The following is a 20,348-nucleotide window of genomic DNA, read 5'->3' as shown; positions in this document are numbered from 1 at the left end:
CTCAGACTGAACACCTCTCAGGTGCACAGCAGCCACCTGCTGCTAGTGGCTACCACTGGGACAGCATTGCCCCAGGGACTCCGCATAGACTCAGACAGTAGCAGCTCGTCTAGGTTCCCAGCTCACTGACGGGTCTGGTTAGGGAGTTAATCAAAAGCTGGCATAGAGGGACCAGCAGTTAGCGTAATGGCTATGTTGCTGGACTCCCAATGTAGTCTACCGCAGTTCACGTCTGGACCCTGTGGCTTAAACTCATGCCGGGGCACATGTGTGTGCATGCCCAAGATCCCAGGAGAAGAATGGAGGAGAAACGATTGCGACATGGCCATCTCCCCTTGGGTGTGATTTCTCGCTTTCTGTCTCTCTGTCTCTCTCTGTCTTTCTGGCAAGCACACTTGCCCTATAGCAAAAACCACTCCAAAAGAGAGAGAGAGAGAGAAAAGCAGGCAGTAGATTGAAGGTGCCACCAAAATGGTCCGAGTAAGCATAGCCATTCTCTCAGCTGAGACAGCTTAACAATAACAAATCAGGAATTTGAGCTCCGAATGGCCAATTTCATTCACAAGACCAAATGAAACAAAGTCATGATTTATCTGAAAAAAATATCAGATTGGAGCTTTTAGGGAGAATGTGGTGAATTAATGGACTTATAATATTAGAGTACTATTAGAGAATTCCCTCGTAATCCTGATCTCCCCTTGGAGAAGTTAGGTAAAATGAATTTGCAGCATTAGGGTTCACCAGTCAGAATGGGATGCAAGCAGCTTGGAACAAATGATTCAGGACGCCTTCTGCAATGTGAAGGGGTTAATCAGATAACCTGTTGGTCCCCATATCTCACCTGCAGTCTGCAGTGACCTTCTCGGGGTTCTATGGGGAGGACTGTCTTGCCCATCTTTAGTGAAATGTGCTCCCGTTCTTCCCGCGCACCCTGCCATGCCATCAGATCAAAATTTGCCCTGCTCTCCAATTAAAGTTACTAATTTATGAAACAATTACATTTTGTTCCTCAGTTCTGTTTTTAAAAAGATGGACATTTACTCTAGCCTCTAGGAAGAGCCTGCAGTGTCTGCCTTGTTGTCTACTCTGCAAGGTGTCCATGGGGGATTGTGTGCCTCACCTCACCCCACCCTCACCCCTGGGTCACAAGAGCTTGGGGGCTCTTGAGCCTTGCCTTTAGAAGTAGTAAACCTGTGCAGGGTGTCTCCGCTGTTCCGCCGATCTGCCTGCCAAGGGTTGCGTGAGGTGGACCGTGCTAAATGTGACAGGTCTGTAACAAACTATAGGACTCTTTTCCTTCTCCTCATGGATCTTATGATCTCATTGGAGAGGGAGGGGTCATGAAAACAAGAGATAACTGACAGTACAAGGAGACCTTAGATTATTTCCTGGGAGAACCCTTTCCTGGCTTCTCCCCGCCCGGCAGGATGCCCTGTATGGGATCCTGGGGCAGCTATGGTGGCTGCTCTGGTGTAGACAAGAACTCTGTCTGTTGTGTTGGCTAGTGAATACCTAGGACCTGGTCCATGGGAGCCATTTCATAAATATCTCCAATGTGTAGCCAATGAGTAATGCAGACAATACATCCTACAGGAATCCCACTGCTGGGAAGAAAGTTCACCAGGGAGAAGTTGGGACTCCAGCTGAGCCTTTTTCTTTTTTAAATTGTTTTGGTTATAGAGTGTGTGTGCATGTGTGTATGCATGTTCACTCAAGAGAGAGAGAAAGAGAGAAATCATCTCCCGGGGGATGGCTATGGCGCAATCCCTTCTCCTCCATCTTCGTCTCGGGATTTTCAGTACGTGTCCATTGTTATTTTCAAGTCATCATGCAGGACTTGAACTGTGCAATCGGCCATGTGGAATCCAGTTGCCTTAACCTCCATGCCACTTGCTGGCCTTAAAGGATGAGAAGGGCAGAGAAGGAGACAGAAGGCGGAGAGCTTGGTAGTTGGGAGGACATTCTGTGTAGCTGGAAATGCAAGTGCAAGGCCCAGTGCTGGGAAAGGGAAGGCGGGCCCGGGGCGAGTGAGCAGAGCTTTCCCGTGGGAGTGCGATGACATGGAGGCCCAGACAACATGTGGCACGCACTCGTGCCGTCCTTCTCGCTCATGCCCGAATGTGCAAGGTCTATTTCTAGAGTGAACGACTTCCAGTTAATGTGAAGGGAACACGAATAGCAGGCGAATTTCTCCTCCCTATTTTATTATTTAATTTCTATATCCTCCATGCATATGTAAACACAAATAAATTTACATATTCTAATAAAGCATTGCCTGTATTATACAGTAGGAAATGTTGCCAGGAAACCAGTTGTCAAGCAAAGCTAAATTTTGAAGAGTGGGAGGTGTATAATTATCTTTAAATACTTTCTCTGGATAGTAATTACCCCACCCCCACCCCAGCCTGAACCCACGTGACTCTGCTGAGTGGTTGTGTGCCAGAGCAGCCAGATTTAACAGGATACCACCCTGTCACTCCTTCAGGGTTTGAGCAGAGCAGTTTCAGACCTGTGGGTCAGGCCTGATCATGTACCCCACATCTACTCTCCCAAACGTGGGGTAAGGAGGGGGGTAACAGGCTCTTGGCATTGAGCTGACTAATCAGTTCCTACATCTGTCAAGGAAAACAACCCTGATTGCTGTGGACCCAATTAACAATTGTCAGTAACTTCTGCAACGTGAGATTTAAACATATATTGTGCAACTGTAATGTAAGCTATTTAAATTCAGATACAAATTTGTCCTGAAAATTCATTTCTCAGGAAATAAATCACCTTACCTCATTGCTCTACAGTATTAGAATCACAGACACAGGAAAGATGCATTTGCACCCTGGCGAGATGAGAGCGCTGGGCCTCAGTATCCATCTGGCAGCCTCCAGAGGCCGCCTCTCACTGAGGCCCGCCTGGGCCTCCTTGCCCAAGCCTGTGATGTTCTTTGCCCTCCACCCCCTCACATCCAGACTAAGCCTGGAGGGTGCTCGCAGCCCGTTTCTGAGCCTGTGGTCTGTCTTCTCTGTGCAGTGCTTCTCCAGAGGTTTGATGACATTGAGGATGTGTCCAGGCACTCAGAGTCAGAGGAGCCGGGCCAGAACACCACGCAGGCTCTTCTTTATCCCCCTTCTGCTCTGCAGGCCACACTAAGTCCTGCTGCAGCTCTCAGGAAAAGGCTTCTCTTCCTAGGTTGCTCCTCCATCTTCTAATCTCATGGTAGATGTTGACAAAGGCTTGGCAACAGGCTATTCCAGGGTAGGACAATGACAGAGTAGGAGTGCAGACCAAGTCAAGGCCCTGTCAAGGCCCTAACAGCAGAGGTGCACACACACTGTGTCGTGGCACCCCGGCGGTTGGTGGTGTCAAAGGGTTGAGGCTGGAGGGACAGACCAGGTCACATGACTAGCCTGGAACCCACTTGGGCACACTGATTGGGCTGCGGGTGAGTGCACCATCATAGAGATGCAGCGTGGTGCTTGGGTGGAGCGGCCCTTCAAAGGGAGCCACCCAGGCACTTACATTCATCTGGCCAAAAGACAGGACATACTATGAATTCTGACTTGGAATACAGGGCCTCAGTTCAGTTTCCTTGCCCTAAAGTAGAGGGCTACTTCTCACACTCTGACACAATCGACTTGCACCTACATGCATGCATACATGCACACAAATGAAAAAAATGTTTAAGTGTTCTTACTATTTTTTAGGAAGTGTCCTTATATAATATGACATGCACTGTGATGATTTCCATTCTATTCCTTTTCTCAGGGCCGGTCATGACTTACTAGATAGATTGCATGACCCGCTAATGGGCCGCTGCATGAGGTTTGGAAATCTCTGCTCCCAGGCAGACCCTGCATGCCTGCCTGGTGGGCTAGAGAGAGTCATGGAAGGAGATGATTTGAGGAAGAGTACAGAAAGGCATGGGCTGTTGCTCTAAGATTCTGCTTTGCTTCCCCTGCCCAATTTACTACCCAAGCAGGGGCCTGGGTCTGGCTAAAACCCTGCAAGCCCCAGGCTCACATCCAGAGAGGAGTGCCTGCCGGCTCACAGCTGACCTCAGCTCCCTCCTCTGGCCCCATGCTGGTTAGTGTGCTCCTCCCAGATAGCCCCAGCTAGAAATTCTGGCAGTCCCTTTTCCACCTTCCTCTCATCCTGCCCATCCAGTCATCTCAAAGTCCTCTTGATGCTGCCCCCAAATGGCTGTCCACTCAATGTCCTCTTTTCCACTGATGAAGATATTGCCATTATCACCTCCAACCCAGACAACTGGAAACATTCTTCATACTGTTCCTGATCCAGATGTTGACAAGGCAGTTGTTTTTGGCGGATGTTTGGGTTTCTAAAATCACATCCACTCATGTCATTCCTCCTTTCTAAGTCCTTATCATGGCCCTCTGCAGTCTCTTTCTCTCTCTCTCTTTCTCTCTCTCTCTCACACACACACACGCAGCGAACACCTCTCCAGCACTCCCTCTCTTTCCTCTTCTGCACAGTGTAGGCATTTATTAAAAATGTCATCATCTGAGTTTCCAAATATAGCCATTTATTTTCTCTGTTCAAAACGATGAAATTAGGGACACACTGTAAATCCTTATATCACAGAATCCTGAAAACAGAATGTTCCTTTGAAATCGTCTGACTCAGTGGTTCTCAACCACAATGACACATAAGAACCAGTTTGGGGCTGCTACAATACAGTCCCCAGTCCTCAAAGAACTAAGTGGTGACTGTTGGGGCCATATGCGTGCCCTGGAAGCCCCCAGGCCCACATCCAGAATGGGGTGCCCCGTCTCTCACAGCTGGTCTCACCTCTCTGGCATTGGTGGGGCTTTGGAAAGCATCCCTAGGTAATTCTCTATGTGGTGAGGTTTGAAAATCAGACAAACGTCTCTAACCAAGGGACTATGGGGACATTATAGGGACCATGAATATGCTTCAAGGGGTCCATGTACTGCATGCACTTTAAAGGTGTGCATGTGTGCTTGGGTGGGTTAAGGGACTCAGTGCCCATTTTTCATCAGATTGTCAATAGATTCTACAACCCCCGAAAGCAAGAGCCCTCCAGTCCAGATTAGCCCTGGCAGTCCAGGCAGCCTGGGCCAGGGGCAAGAGATGGGGCTAGAGAGAAAACCAGTCTTGCCCTGCCACTGTGTGGTACTGGTCAAGTCACTTGACCTCTATGACCCTTCCTTCTTCCCCTCTACAAAATAAAGATAACACTTCCTTTGCAGAGGTGTTCGTTTTGTTTTTGCCATAGAGCATGTGCGCTTGTCAGAGAGAGGAGAGAGGAAAATAAGAATCGGCTCCCAGGGGAATGCCCACGCCACAGTCCCTTCTCCTTGGGGCTGCTACAATACAGTCCCCAGTCCTCAAAGAACTAAGTGGTGACTGTTGGGGCCATATGCGTGCCCTGGAAGCCCCCAGGCCCACATCCAGAATGGGGTGCCCCGTCTCTCACAGCTGGTCTCACCTCTCTGGCATTGGTGGGGCTTTGGAAAGCATCCCTAGGTAATTCTCTATGTGGTGAGGTTTGAAAATCAGACAAACGTCTCTAACCAAGGGACTATGGGGACATTATAGGGACCATGAATATGCTTCAAGGGGTCCATGTACTGCATGCACTTTAAAGGTGTGCATGTGTGCTTGGGTGGGTTAAGGGACTCAGTGCCCATTTTTCATCAGATTGTCAATAGATTCTACAACCCCCGAAAGCAAGAGCCCTCCAGTCCAGATTAGCCCTGGCAGTCCAGGCAGCCTGGGCCAGGGGCAAGAGATGGGGCTAGAGAGAAAACCAGTCTTGCCCTGCCACTGTGTGGTACTGGTCAAGTCACTTGACCTCTATGACCCTTCCTTCTTCCCCTCTACAAAATAAAGATAACACTTCCTTTGCAGAGGTGTTCGTTTTGTTTTTGCCATAGAGCATGTGCGCTTGTCAGAGAGAGGAGAGAGGAAAATAAGAATCGGCTCCCAGGGGAATGCCCACGCCACAGTCCCTTCTCCTCCATTCTCCTCTCGGGATTAGGCACACATGTACATACGCCTGGTGTTTTCCAAGCTGCTAGATTCTGAACTCAAACCAAGGCATTCAGCCATGTGGGGTCCAGCCAACTTAATCTCTGCACCACCTGCCTGACCCCTGAGGTATCTGAAGAACCAGGGAGAAAGTCTGAGATGTGGGGACACCATCACTAATAATGAAAATACTCTTAATATTTAAAATGAAACTTCTGTTCAGTAATAATGCTGTGATCAGAAAAGAAAAGTACTTCCACTTACTGAACAGCTTTACCTTTGTGGCAGGTGTGTCACATGGCGCTTTGCCAGTCCCCACATTACCTTCTGAGGTTCATCCTATTCGCATCTCACGGGGGAGAGATCCGAGGCTTACGGCAGTTCAGGGCCAGACGAAGGCTGCGCAACCACGCAGCAGAGCCCAGTTCACTCTGGAGAGCCTGTCTTCTCACCACCAGTCCACATCACTGGTGGGCCAGGCCCCTCGGGGACGATACCCTGTGCTGTGTTTGGGACCAGGAGAAATCTGAATGTCACAGCCAGTCCTGTCATTTCTCCTTGCCCCCTTGCCAGCCGCTACTGGCGCCGCTGGAACCGGTTCTGCAGAAGGAAGTGCCGCGCCGCGGTCAAGTCTAATGTGTTCTACTGGCTTGTGATCTTCCTGGTGTTCCTCAACACACTCACCATCGCCTCCGAGCACTACAACCAGCCCCACTGGCTCACGGAAGTCCAAGGTGAGCTGCAGCCCCAGCTCTTGTTGGAATTGCTGTCTCAGTCTGCTCTCGTGAACTCAGCCTTGAGACCGAGGCAGGGAAGAACCACAGGCAGAGGCTGACGGGGAAGCAGCTGAAGACCCAGCCTGGCAGGTGCCACACTGGAGACCCCAAGGGCCTGGCAGCTTGCCGGCCCACAGTAAATCACAACCTCATCAGAAACAGATGTGGCCAGCCTGACTGGGCCGTGCCATCTGCCCCACAGTCATGGTGGGGTCCGGGTGACAGGGACACCAGCTGTAGGTTGTTGAGCTGGTCCTTGGCTGCCAGCTCCCCGGAGTGGAGTTTCAACACCTCTGGCCTACCGCAGCCTGAAGTAAACTCATCCAGAGTCTGAGGATGAGATGGAAGGGCAGAGGGAAGGAGGCAGAGAGCACAGGGAACTGTCCTCCAGGGATGGTTAGTCCTCGTCACCCTCCCCGGACCTCTCGAAGGGGGTCCCACCAGCCCCACCCCTGTGTCCTCCCGGGTGGTCTTGCAGACAGGGCCCTGTACTGGAAGGGGGCTGCAGTCCAGAACCCTGGGAGGCACAGAGGTCAGATAGCCTGCTTCACATTTGGGCCGCACATCTTGATAGAACCCCATTTCTCATCTCTGGAAAATGGGCATGGCATGGTGGAGCCAGCCTCACAGCGCCAGGGAGGCATGAGGATGGCAAAGCACGCAGAGCCTCTGAAGCTCCCTGTGCTTCGTCAGTGCTCAGGGCAACTAGGACTTGGTTTCCTTTCCCCATTGGTGTGGCTCTAATTGTTCTGTTCTGGTGGGATTGGACAGGAGAGGTATGGGTGGGAGGGAATACTTGGGTCTTTGATTTCCTGGGGTGGTGATGACTGTGTTTTCATTCCCTCCTTCCCTCTGCCCACCTGCTGGGATGCCCCCACCCACCAGACACGGCCAACAAGGCCTTACTGGCCCTGTTCACTGCGGAGATGCTTCTGAAGATGTACAGCCTGGGCCTGCAGGCCTATTTTGTGTCCCTCTTCAACCGCTTTGACTGCTTCATCGTGTGCGGGGGCATCCTGGAGACCATCCTGGTGGAGACCAAGATCATGTCCCCCTTGGGCATCTCCGTGCTGAGATGCGTCCGGCTACTGAGGATATTTAAAATCACAAGGTATTTGGCCCCTTGTTTCACTTGGGAGATGGGACTGGGCTCCCGGACAAGTTCTTCCGGAAGGCCAGGGAGGTGGAGTGCCTGGGTGGGAAAGTAGCTGCTATTTCCTGGAGGGTCTGGCCTCACATGCAAAGAAGGGAAGGTCTTGTTCTTTTTGATGGCATAGTATTTAGAAATCCTTTGGCTGCTCATACCAGGGACTCAACTCTGCAGTGTAAGCAGATTTGGAGTTTGTTTAGAGACGCAAAAGAGGTCCAGAGGCAGACAGCCTGAGTGCCTTCGGGAAAGTATTGGAAACTCAGTCTCCCACTGTGCTTTGCCAAGAATGTTGAGTCCCCAGGGTCACAAGGTGGTTTCTGAGATGGAGCCAGCAGGTTTGAATTTGAGGCAGGAGGAGAAAGGGGCAAAGGGTCAGCCAACCAGCTGCGTCGACCTCTGTATTCCCCAGAATATCTCTCAGACATACCCATTAGGAAGACTACTAGTGAAAAATAAAACAAAATAACAGGTGTTGATGATGTTCACTGCTGGTGAGAATGGAAAATGGAAAAGTTACTGTGGGAAAAAGGAGGTGGTTCTTTAGAAAACTCGAAACAAAATTCTTGGGTTATCCAGCAAATCTGCTTCTGGTTGTATACTGCAAAGGACTGAAATCAGGGGCTCAGAGAGATAGCTCTACACCATTTCACGGCAGCATTATTTACAGTAGCTACAACACAGACGCAATCCAGTGTCCACAGGTGGACGAATGGAGAAACAAAAGGTCGTCTATACATACAACAGCAGAGTACCCTTTAGCCTTCACAAAGAAGGAAATCCAATGTGTGCTACAGCGTGGAGGAACCTTGAGGACTTCACACTGAGTGAGGCGACCCAGTCACACAGGACAGCGATGGCAGGAGCCCACTCGTGTGAGGCATTTCAGAGTGGTGACGACCTTAGAGGCAGCAAGGAGAGTGGTGATCGTCAGATACGGGGCAGGGGATGGGGAGCTACTGTTTAATGGGATAGAGTTCCAGTTCCAAGATGAGAAGAGTTCTGCAGAAGGACGTGGTGACAGCTACACGGCAGTAAGAATGTGTTCAATACCACTGAACCATACACTCAGAAAATGGTTAAGGTGGTCATCTTGTGTGTAGTTCAACACACGCACACACACAAATCAGGAAAAAATAGTCTCTCCCAGAAACTCACCAAGGGCTTCTGTTCTCATGGGCCACCCTGGGCGGCAGGAGGGCTGAGAAGTGTGGTCTTTTAGCTGAGCATGTGCTAGTGCAAATGCACCAGACTCGGTAACTGCAGAGGGCGACAGGTAGCGCCGCAGATGGCTTCCGTCCCTCCTTCCACACTCCACCCCCTCTCCATCTGTCTGTCCATCTGCCTGCCCACACATCGCAGTCTACCTCCCTCTCAGAGCAAGCAGTGCTTCTCTTGCAGAGGTCCGCCTGGGGGAGGGGAAAGGGCAGGAGCAGGCAGTGTGCGCTAGGTCGATGGTTCTCAACTGCCTTGACCCAGTTGAAATGACGAAATCAATTCATCAAAAGACAATCATCATTTTCAAAGCTTTACTGAGATATAACTCATATAACCATATAGTCACCCTTTCAAAGTATACAATTTATAGCGTGTGTGTGTGTGTGTGTGTGTGTGTGTGTGTGTGTGGTATAATCGGAGTTTTGCAACCATCACTGCCTTCTAGTTTTAGAACGGTTTTATCACCCACAGTGAAGTTCCAAACCCACTCCCTATTTCCCCCACCTTCCCTCCCAGCCCTAGGCAACTACTAAGTTACAGTCTCCCTCTACAGACTTGCCTCTTCTGGACAATCCACATACGAGAAATCATGCACTATCTGGTCTTCGTGTCTGCCTTGTCTCACTTAGCATCACGTTGTCTAGGCTCACCCGTGCTGTGGCGTGTATCAGTCCTCCGTTGCCCTTATGGTGGACTGGTGCTCCATCACATGGGCATTACCTACCCCTTCATGCACTCATCAATGCTGCGCGTGGACTTCTTACTACCTTCCGGCTACCGTGACTGCTGCTGCTACGAACAGTCTTGTTTCAGTTTTTATGTGGATACGTAGTTCATTCACTTGAATATATAGCTAGGAGTAGAATTTCTAGATCATTTGAAAACTCTGTGTTTAAAATTTTGAGGACCTGTCAAACTGTTTTCCCAAGAGACTAGACCAATTTACATTCCCTCTAGTGCTGTATAAGGGTTTCAATTTCACTACATTTTCATAACCATCATTTAAAATAAAATAACAGAATGGGAAAACATCAGAGGGTCTCACAAGAACATAGGCCTTATTTCATGGAAATCTGGCCCAGCCAGGTGGTGCGGTCATGGATGACCTTGGGGTTGAATCTCCAGGGTAGTCTGGAAACAGAACACATGCTGGGTGAGTGTGCGGGCACCCCAGAGCCTAAGGAGCTAGAAGGCTGAGGAAAGGGGATTGAGACGTGATGAGGCCCTGCTGAGGGTGCTTTCTTTCTCACCTTCTCTCTCTCATAAAGACAAGAAATTTTAGAGCTGTGTGTCTGAATTGTGCCATGACGTATACTTCTTGGTGGGGATGATGGGCAGCCGTGGAGGAACATACAAGAAAACATGTAGAGGGACTTTTCCAAACTGTGCCCCCCTCAGAACACATGCTCCCTCTCCATAAGAATCTCTGCTTTGGGGCCAGCAGGTGGCACAGAGGTTAAGGCAGCTGGATCTCACATGGTTGATTGCATGATTCAAGTCCTGGACCCTGCTGGCTTGAAAAACACGCCAGGTGCATGTGTATGCAAGCCCAAAACCCTGAAAGGAGAATAGAAGAGAAGGAATTGTGATGCGGCCACAGGGAGTGCTTTCTCACTTTCCCTCTCTACCCCTGTCTCTGGTGAGTGTGCGTGCCCATAGCAATATGTATATATAGGTGGATAGATAAAGAGAGAGTGAGAGAGATTGAGAGAGATTTTATACATACATATATAATATATAGAGAGATTTTATATGTGTGTGTATATACACACATATATGTAGAGACAGATTTTATATATATATATATGTAAATAGTGATTATATATATGTGTGTGTGTATATATATATATAGGTGGATAGATAAAGAGAGAGTAAGAGAGATTGAGAGAGATTTTATACATACATATATAATATATAGAGAGATTGTATATGTGTGGGTATATACACACATATATGTAGAGACAGATTTTATATATATATATATGTAAATAGTGATTATATATATGTGTGTGTGTATATATATATATAGGTGGATAGATAAAGAGAGAGTAAGAGAGATTGAGAGAGATTTTATACATACATATATAATATATAGAGAGATTGTATATGTGTGGGTATATACACACATATATGTAGAGACAGATTTTATATATATATATATGTAAATAGTGATTATATATATGTGTGTGTGTATATATATATATAGGTGGATAGATAGAGAGAGAGAGATTGAGAGAGATTTTATACATACATACATATATAATATATGTGGAGAGATTTTATATGTGTGTGTGTATATATATATATAGGTGGATAGATAGAGAGAGAGAGATTGAGAGAGATTTTATACATACATATATAATATGTAGAGAGATTTTATATGTGTGTGTGTATATATATATATAGGTGGATAGATAGAGAGAGAGAGATTGAGAGAGATTTTATACATACATATATAATATGTAGAGAGATTTTATATGTGCATGTATATACACACATATATGTAGAGACAGATTTTATATATATATATGTAGAGAGAGATTATATATGTGTGTGTGTAGAGAGATTTTATATAATATATATGTAGAGAGAGAATATACACGCGCACGCGTACACACACACACACACACACACACACATAATCTCTGCTTTGAAAGCTCAAAAGAAAAAAAAGCTCTGCTTCCTGTAATCTTTACTAGGCACACTATACCCACCAGTGAGATCTGCTGAGAAAACCGGGACAGAGTTGGTATCCCTGCCCAGGGCCCTGGGGCTCAGCACGCCTGCTCCGGGTGTCCTTCTGAACGTGTGTGGGTCTTCAGGGCCTGCAGCATGTCCTGGGAATGCCTGTCCTCCCGGCAGCTGCCCAGCATCCCCATTCACACAGCGCCATGGCGTCCAGAGAGACAAAGGTTTGCAGTGCTGCTTCAGTGCCAGGCAGAGGAGGTGCTCAGGGACCAGAGCTTCTATTATCAATGTAATGCTGTTATTGCTGGTTTAGGAGGAGGGAGGGGGAGAAAAGAGCTAACAGGCAGCTCCCTGTACTCAGCTCTCATCTGGCTATCCACTGTGTACATGCTCTGCACTGCGCTGAGATGGGAAAGAAGGTGAATGGCATGAATTGAACCCAGGAGGGAGTGGCAGTGCAGCTGGGGGGATGGAGTCAGTTCATCGGAAAGGTTAAAGGGAACTCTCACAGGGAAATCTCAGACAGAACATCTTGGGTTGGCAAATTGGGACGGGGGCACTATGGGACACTGGGAACAGGAGGGAGGCCCTGGAAGGTTCAATAGCAGATGAGGGACTCGTAGGATACCCAAAATTTAAATCCACAAACTCAACACTCTGAGCAACAGCTGTCTTCCCCACACACCATCATGGAGTACTTCCTGAATGTCCTGAATATGCCTTGCAGAAGATCCTGTTTGTCGTAAAGGTAAAACTACAATTAACAGTAACATCAACATGCTCACCCTGTACGAGATGCCATGATCTGCACAATTCATACTCAGTGAATCCTTGCAAGTCCCGTAAGGGACAAGTATTGTTATTGCTGTTTTGCAGATGAGCAAACTGAGGCTTAGAGGGTCCGAGATCATATGAACTGCTGGGGTGGAAAGGCAGGCCTGTCTGACTGCCGTCAGGCTCTGCTGTCACCTGCAGAGGTGACAGGCAAACTGCCGTCTACGTCCCTGAGACGGGACCAAAAGGATTCCCGCATATGATTCTTGTTGCTCAATAATGGCTGGTTCTACTTGCTCTCCCTGGTAAAAGCTCTTTTCAGCAGTTAGCATAATGGCTATGTCGCTGGACTCCCACGTAGTCGACACCGGTCCGAGTCCTGGACCCGGCGGCTTAAAATGCCCGGTGCGTGTACGTGCGTGCCCAAGATCCCGAGAGGAGAAGGGAGGAGAAGGGATTGCGGCGTGGCCATCCCCCCGGGGGGTGATTTCTTGCTTTCTATCTCTCTGTCTCTGTCTGGCAAGCGCACACATCCTATAGAAAAAAAAAAATTCTCTTTACCTTAGAGTTTTCTTTTCTTTTCTCTCACCCCCTTTTTTTCCCCCAAGCCAAACTCTCCTGCTTATTAAAGATACCCTGTCCAGTTTGGCTGACATATTGGTAACGAATTTTGGGGGGGGGGTCAGGCCCCAACAGGTCTCTGATTTAAGAGACTTAAATCTGCTCTGAAGGCGGAGAAGAGGACGTAACAAATTTAAGTTTTCCACACCTAAAGGCATCTGTGCCAAGGTGGCTATGTGTGTTAATGTCAGGGAATCCCTGACAAAACTAGAAGGGAAAGATGTCCCCCAAATCAGCCCAGCTTCGGACACATTCTACTAGTGACGAATGCCACTCCCCCAAACAACAACAATGAGGGGTTCTATGTGCTAACAACAGAGCTTAAAAATAAAATAAAATTCTGTGTTTTTACAAAACCTGATAAGAAACAGTATTTCAAACTGTGCAGTCACCAGAAGTCCACGGTTATCTCCGCGCACACACCTCTCGGCACCTCCAGCACCTTCGGCTCTGTGTGCCTGGCCTATTGTGGCATCTCCGTTTTCCGCAGGGTTACTTCCATCCTTGCCAGCACCAGCTTTTCCCTGTGGGTACCTTCTCTCTCTGCTTTGCAGGGGTCTTCTTAGGCTTGGGCTTGGGCTTTGGAGGAGCAGGTTTTGCAGACAACCGCGGGGATCTTCCCTGTGGTTCATCCCTCGCCGTGGCTGCATCACCCTTCCGTCCCCTCTAGCCTTTCTCTTGGCATGGCAGCAACGATGGGGGACGTAGGCGCTGGGTGCGGGGGTGCAGTGGTGTGCAGGCTTTGTTCAGTCTGGGGGTCATTCTTGCCTCTTTTTCTTCTAACTTGGAGTTTTCAGTGTCTCTTAAATAATTACCAAAGACCATGTGTTTGGAGTTTTGGTTTGGGCTTTGTTTTCACACCACCTGCTGCCCCATTTGTTTCATTTTAGTCACCTATTTCTCTATTTCTAATCTGAAAACAGGCCGAGAATCCATTTTCAAAATCATTCTTTACTAGAAAGCTTACCATAGTCCATCCACAAGAGGAGTCACAGTGTTTTCAGATCTCTATGAAGTATATAAACAGAAAATTTCATTATTTAAATGGAAGTGATTTTGGCAAAGGCTACCATCTTCCTATTAGCAAACCTCTAAACCCTCTAGGGACTTTCGGAAAACAGTGAAGAGACCCCAGTGCTCTCTCTGAGCCTCGTATCTAAGCCCATAATCAAGAAAATGCCTGGAACCTGGGCTGGCCTGGACACTGCAGACCCTCACCCTGAGCCTTGGGATGGAGCTTGGCATCAGGCAAGGACAAGGGGCTTCAAAAAGTTCATGGTAAATACATACCATGATAAAACTTTGTGTGGACTTTGAAAATACTTTTTTGTAACAAAATAAACTCCAGTGCTTTAATTCCATTTTTCCACCAACTTTTTGGAGTTCCCTTATATCTCTCTCCCTCTTCTTTTAAGATCTCTTGGAGAATACTGTGCAGTGTCTCACTACTGTTCCTGTGTGAGGGAAGTGTTTTCTACACTGAGGTCTGAGTCAGTGATTGCGATTCTCAAACTTAGTTGAACTTGTTGGAGGAGCTCATTAGGGACCTTACCCTGGAGATCCGGAGAGGCTGCTGGTCATCCAGCAACCCCACTTTGACCCCCATTGGCCAGGTTCTGTCCCAGTATGGCCGAGACAGCTGGTGTGCAGGGAAGATGAGGCCCTTGAACCTGTTGGCCTTGTCAGGATTTGGGTCTAATGAAAGCATAAAATGGGTTTTCCGGCACTGTTAGATTGAAGGGGGCCAAGGCAGGGGCCGATTCCAGCAGGATTAGCAGGAATAAGCCAGTAGTGAGGCCTGGGGCACCAGCTGTCCCAACTCTGACCAGGAGCCTAGGATCCTCGCATGGCTCCTTCTGGCCCTTGGCTGGCCTCCCATCATACTTATCCCTCCAGGCTCTGTGGGGTCCGCAGGGACAGTGCTCAACTTTACTGAGCTCAGCTTTGAGGACAGCCACCCCTGTAAGCCCCAGGCTGGTGCAGGAAGGAGAGGGCAGGACTGAGCTTGCTCATAGAAGGACTTGTCCCTGTTTTCCCAGGCTGCCTTACTCGACTCCATCCCCTCCCATAAAGCCCCACACCGCAGGGCTTTACTGCATGGAAGTTGCCTTCCAAACACTCTTCCAACAATAGAGCATTCACCACCCAAACAAAGAGCCCTTTGTTTTCATCCTTGAGGATGAAGAGGCTTAGGATGGATATAAATTTAGTCCTGACCCTCTCTGGAACAGAGAGGAGGAGGGTGGAACATTTCCCCAGTGTCCAAAAGTGGCTGGCACTGCTCTGCTGAAGCTCCTTTATTTATAGCAGGTTCGATGCTCTGCTCTATACCTAGAACAAAGTAGAGGGCCCGGCCTTGAGCTCTTTGAAGCAGAAAGTTCACGAGATAAAAGCTGCAGTTCAAGGAAGGCTCAGGTCACTTTATACCACAGAAGAGGAGGAAAAGTTCCACAGAGCCCGAGTCCAGAGACGGACCCAGAGAAGGGAAAGCAAATGGAGAGGAAAGAATCCCGCAGATGGCGGTGACCTAAACCTCAGCGAGACGGGGAGAGAACTCAGGTGGCAGAGAGGTCCACCTGATCAGGTACCAGCCCTCAAATGCACCGTACTTCTGCGAGAGCACAGTGAGATGGCGGGGTGGAGGCGGGTGGGCAGTCATACCCTTTGCAGAGAATGACTCAGGAGAGTGGGAAGGAGAGGCCAGGTCAGTGCTAGGGTGATTGCGCAGGTGGGGCTTCCGGGGGGAAGGAGCTCCAAAGCTGATTGCGTGCTTCCAGGCCCCAGGAAGTCCTGATACCGAATGTGACTGTGCGTGGGGCCCATGCACGCTGTTCTGCAGAGTGGACGCCTAGTCCTCTTCCGTTTGCCCATGAGGTCCCTGACCGGACCACATCGAGCACTTCATTCTGCCGCTGCTTGGCACCCAGAGCTCTTTCCTATTTGATATTTGAGTGCGCATGGCATGTGTGCCTCATGTTGATCAACTGGTATGGAAGCTTCCGGAGATGGCTAAGACGCCATTAGCCAACTAGCTGGCTTTTTTGAAAGGGAGAGGATGGCCAGACCTGAGGCCATCACCTGATCTTTAAGCCACTGCAGTAGCAGTTGTTCGGAATCAGGCTGACGTTAAAGAGGGGAGAGAATGAGGAGCACAGGGCCACAGTCATTCACTCCCTGTCACCCTCCCCAGCTGAGAGCTGCCACCTGCACACCCACAAATCCCCACACCCGTGGTCATGAAGCCCCCGTTCCCTGCTCTCCACTAAGGAATGCTGGCTCTCCTCAGACGCCATCAGTGCTCTTTGCCACGCTCTCCCTTTGTCTCAGGCTTCTGGAGATGGGGTACAAGAGCTCCATCCATCTGTGCACTAGGAAGGGGCTGCCTCTGGAGAGCTGGATATCCTTTGTGGGCCAGTCTCAGCACAGCTGTGCCCTTCCGGCCTCTCTGAAGGAACAGAACGTACAGTGGCTGGCCAGCCATGGGGCACAGCTCCACCTTTGCCCTCTTGAGTGGGAAACAACAGCAGGCCAAGGAGCAGGGCATGAGCAGCCATGGCCTCCATTTACCTTGACCCCGTCTACACCACATCACTGGTCTACACCACATGACCGGTCTGAAGCATGACATCTCCTCAGCCCATGTTGTTTTCGTGGAGGGAACATTGGAACTGGTGTGCCTCACTGCAGTCTGTCTCTCTCTTTTTTTTTGAGGGGGGGGAGAGATTTTCACTATAGGGCATGTGCGCTCTCCAGACAGACAGAGAGAGACATGGAGACAGAAAGCGAGAAATCACCCCCTAGGGGGGATGGTCATGCCACAATCCCTTCTCCTCCGTTCTCTTCTCGGGATCTTGGGCACACACGCACACGCACCCAGCGTGAGTTTTAAGCCACCGGGTCCGGGACGCGAACTGCGGTCGACTACGTGGGAGTCCAGCAACATAGCCATTACGCTAACTGCCGGTTCCCTGCAGTCTGTCTCTTAAGCAGAGGCTGGCACATACCCTCAAACCTGAGACCATGGGTTGTGAGCCCCAGGAAGGGGTTCTTCCCCAAGGGAAGAATAGTGCACTTCTAGAAATCCTATCAAGGCTCTCGAAGCCATTGCAGTCTTGTTTTCTGGAGGGCAGATTCATGTATATCAGTTGGACATATGCTTGGTGATGGAATATTCCAGAATCTCAGGAACTCCCTACCTGTGGATTTAGAGGAGCCATAGGAATAGGAGCCACATGAAGACTGCAGCTACCCGCCCCTCATGACTTGGCGAGCTATGTCCACTGGAGTGCAGCGTGAGAGCTCCACTCCACCCAGCCCTGCTCCCACTTCATGCACACATGCACACACACAGGTCTGTGCAACTTCATGGACCCTCGCTTTCCCCTCCACACAAATGTCACTTTTATAGCATTATTCATTCATTCAACAAAAATATTTGCTGATCCCTTACTTTGACCTAGGCCCTATTCTTAGCACTAAGGACCTAAAGTAATGAAACAAGAATTTTTGCTCCCATGGACCCTTCATTCTAGTGAACAAAACTGACAACAGAGAAATAAATGCAGAGGAATCTTCAATAGGTACAGGGAAAAAGGGTATTATAAAAAAGTCATGTGTGCATTTCAATTCTTTTTGCAACAAAATAAACTCATATTTTAATTCCCCTTTTCCATAGACTTAAGAACTGCCCATCTGTCATGTGGTGGTTGGCAGTGATGGAAAAGGATAGGGGATTGTGGCGTGGTCATGTTGAATGCTCCAGTGAGATTGCATTCAGGAAGAGGCCTGCAGGAGCTGTGTGCTGAGTGCGCCCCTTCTGCGGAAGAGGCCTGCAGACATGGCGAGGACCATGAGGGCGGGCGTGAGAAGTCGGAGGAAAAGTGCAGAGGCTGGTGTCCTAGGAGCGCATGCAGGAGGGAGGGGACAGTGGGTCTGCCAGGCCTTTGGGAGGACTTTCCTCCAAGGAGAAGGGTGGAGATTCAATGTGACTTGTCATAGCAGGACCCTCCTGCTACCGAGGTGCAGACAGCCATAGGCACCAGGCCCAGGTCGGGTGGGCAGAAAAGAGGTTACTGCTGAAATCCAGATGAGGCTGCTGGTGGCTAGAACTGTGTGAGAGAGGTGGGGGGAGTGGCCAAATTCAGGATTTTTTCTGAAGATAGAGCCACAGGGAGACGTGGAGGGTGGCTCTGAGTTTTAGGCTTGAGCCTAACCCAGCACACTCATTGACAAGATGGAGAAGACATGGGTAGGAATTAGGCCCACTGGCCACGGATGCCAGTGTTGCGAACCACCAGCCGACTTCCTGGAAGAGCCCTGGAGACTGTCCTGAGACACCCGTCAGGCCAAGGGCTGGGTCTAGGGAAGCATAGGAAGGGATTTCGTTTTTAGCTCGACACTGCCCCAAGGCCAGCCCCTCTGAAGCATTCTCTATGGGTCTTCACACAGATCATGGAAATGCATATTGTAGGAGAATTATGCATGAATTTCAATTTTTTCCACCAAAATAATCTTGTACTTTAATTCCATTTGCCACAGCTTTCTCCTCGTATTTGCCATTGTTCGCTCCCATCCTTTCTAGAAGACTTCTCCTCCACTGCAAGATTCATTTTGTTTTCCCCCAGAACCCGAGAGCCCTGAGGGGCTCCCAGTCAGGAAATGTCCCTTCCACCTCACTTTCCTCTGTTTCCTGGTCTGGTTCATCTCGTCCCATTTGACTTTCTCTCTGGGGTCCCCTATCAGGTCCTGTGGCCATCAGCCATCTGAATCTCAGCTCTAAGACTTTTTTTGTTGTTGTTGTTTGTTTGTTTTTTAATTTTCCATGCTCACCATGGAAAGAGAGAGGAAGAAAGCAGTCTCTCCAGCGGGGAATGGGGTGTGGTCATGCTACAACCCTTTTCCTCCTCTTCTCCCTCCCTTCGGGATTCGGGGCACATGATGCACTTATGCCTGCACTATTTTCAAGCCACCAAGGCTGGGATTTGAACTACAATTGGCCATGTGGAATTTATTTCCAAATGCACAGAGCTGCTCATAAGCCTAGTTTGAGGTATTCTCCTTGTGTCCGTTTACTTCATAAAAATAAAGACTTTTCCAGGACATTCCATGTCAGTCAAGCACACAGAGGATCTGTTCAGTAATAACTCTGCTCTAAAGCTGCTGGTTCCCAGCATTCTAGACTGGCTGCATAAGAATCGCCAGCCCTGGGCAAGGGATCTTGATCTCAGGGCCCCAGGGGCACTGGGCACAGTACTGTGGAAATACTAAAACTCCCCAGCTCATGTGGCCACCAGTCAGGGTTTGGGAAAACTGCTTTACATGTAAGAAAGGACAGAGTCTACCTCCAGAGAGATCTTACTTCTTGCTTTAGGCATATCACTAGAACCTCTGGCCAGTATGGCTCCAGGCAACCTGTCACACGTTGTGGATTGTATAAAATTTGAGGACAAAGATGGGGAAATAGAGGGGGAAAAATAAATAAAAGCTCAGTCTCTGCTCTCCAAAGCTCAGAACCTATTTTGGTGAAATAATACTAACACACAAATGAGCCAAGCAGGTGGTGTGGTGGTTAAAGTGGCTGGATCTCATATGGATGACTGGGTGGTTAGAGTCTTGGACCGTGTAACTTGAAACATGCTGGGCACATGTGCATATGCATCCAACATCCCAGGAGGAGAGTGGAGGAGAAGGGACTGTGGCATGGCTGTCACCCCTGGGGACAGGGCTTTCTCACTTTCCCTCTCTGTCTTTCTCCAGTGAGCACACATACAGTAAGTGAAACATACTGATAATTCACATGATAATTCACAGAACAGATACAAATAGATATCTATTATTCTGCAAACACATGTGGCTGACAACAGCAGAGAGGCGGGTAGGGCTGACGTGCTGAAGGACCAAGAGGCATTAGCAGCCCCAGGATGAGAAGTTCGTGTTTACAGCCATCCGTTGACCGTGTGCCGGTCACCTGCTGTGGATCCACCCTGAGGGTGGACTTTTGGGGTGGCACGTGTGTGACGCCCTTTGTGCAGGAGCAGCTGCATGGAGCATTGTATCCGGCATCTCACAAGTAGATAGAGTCTAGACAGTGGCCAGGAAGACAAAACAGCCAGCGGGAG

General features: G+C 49.1%; 1 protein-coding gene and 1 pseudogene across 1 annotated transcript in view; one reads left to right on the top strand and one right to left on the bottom strand.

Moving 5' to 3' along the window:
• The window catches only part of LOC102494471 (voltage-dependent L-type calcium channel subunit alpha-1C), a gene marked incomplete at both ends in the record, with an annotated part of 115,836 nt that overhangs the window by 79,405 nt on the left and 16,083 nt on the right, over positions 1 to 20,348 (top strand). Inside the window, 2 exons of the mRNA XM_006148345.1 lie at positions 6,580 to 6,740; positions 7,668 to 7,893. Coding sequence (XP_006148407.1) covers positions 6,580 to 6,740; positions 7,668 to 7,893 — 387 coding nt within the window. The remainder of the gene's footprint in view (positions 1 to 6,579; positions 6,741 to 7,667; positions 7,894 to 20,348) is intronic.
• LOC102494054 (non-histone chromosomal protein HMG-17 pseudogene) lies at positions 10,206 to 15,889 on the bottom strand (annotated as a pseudogene).

Source organism: Tupaia chinensis, unplaced genomic scaffold (assembly GCF_000334495.1).
Source record: "Tupaia chinensis unplaced genomic scaffold, TupChi_1.0 Scaffold000232_4, whole genome shotgun sequence".
Classification (NCBI taxonomy): domain Eukaryota; kingdom Metazoa; phylum Chordata; class Mammalia; order Scandentia; family Tupaiidae; genus Tupaia; species Tupaia belangeri.
This window is presented reverse-complemented; position numbering and strand designations above follow the sequence as displayed.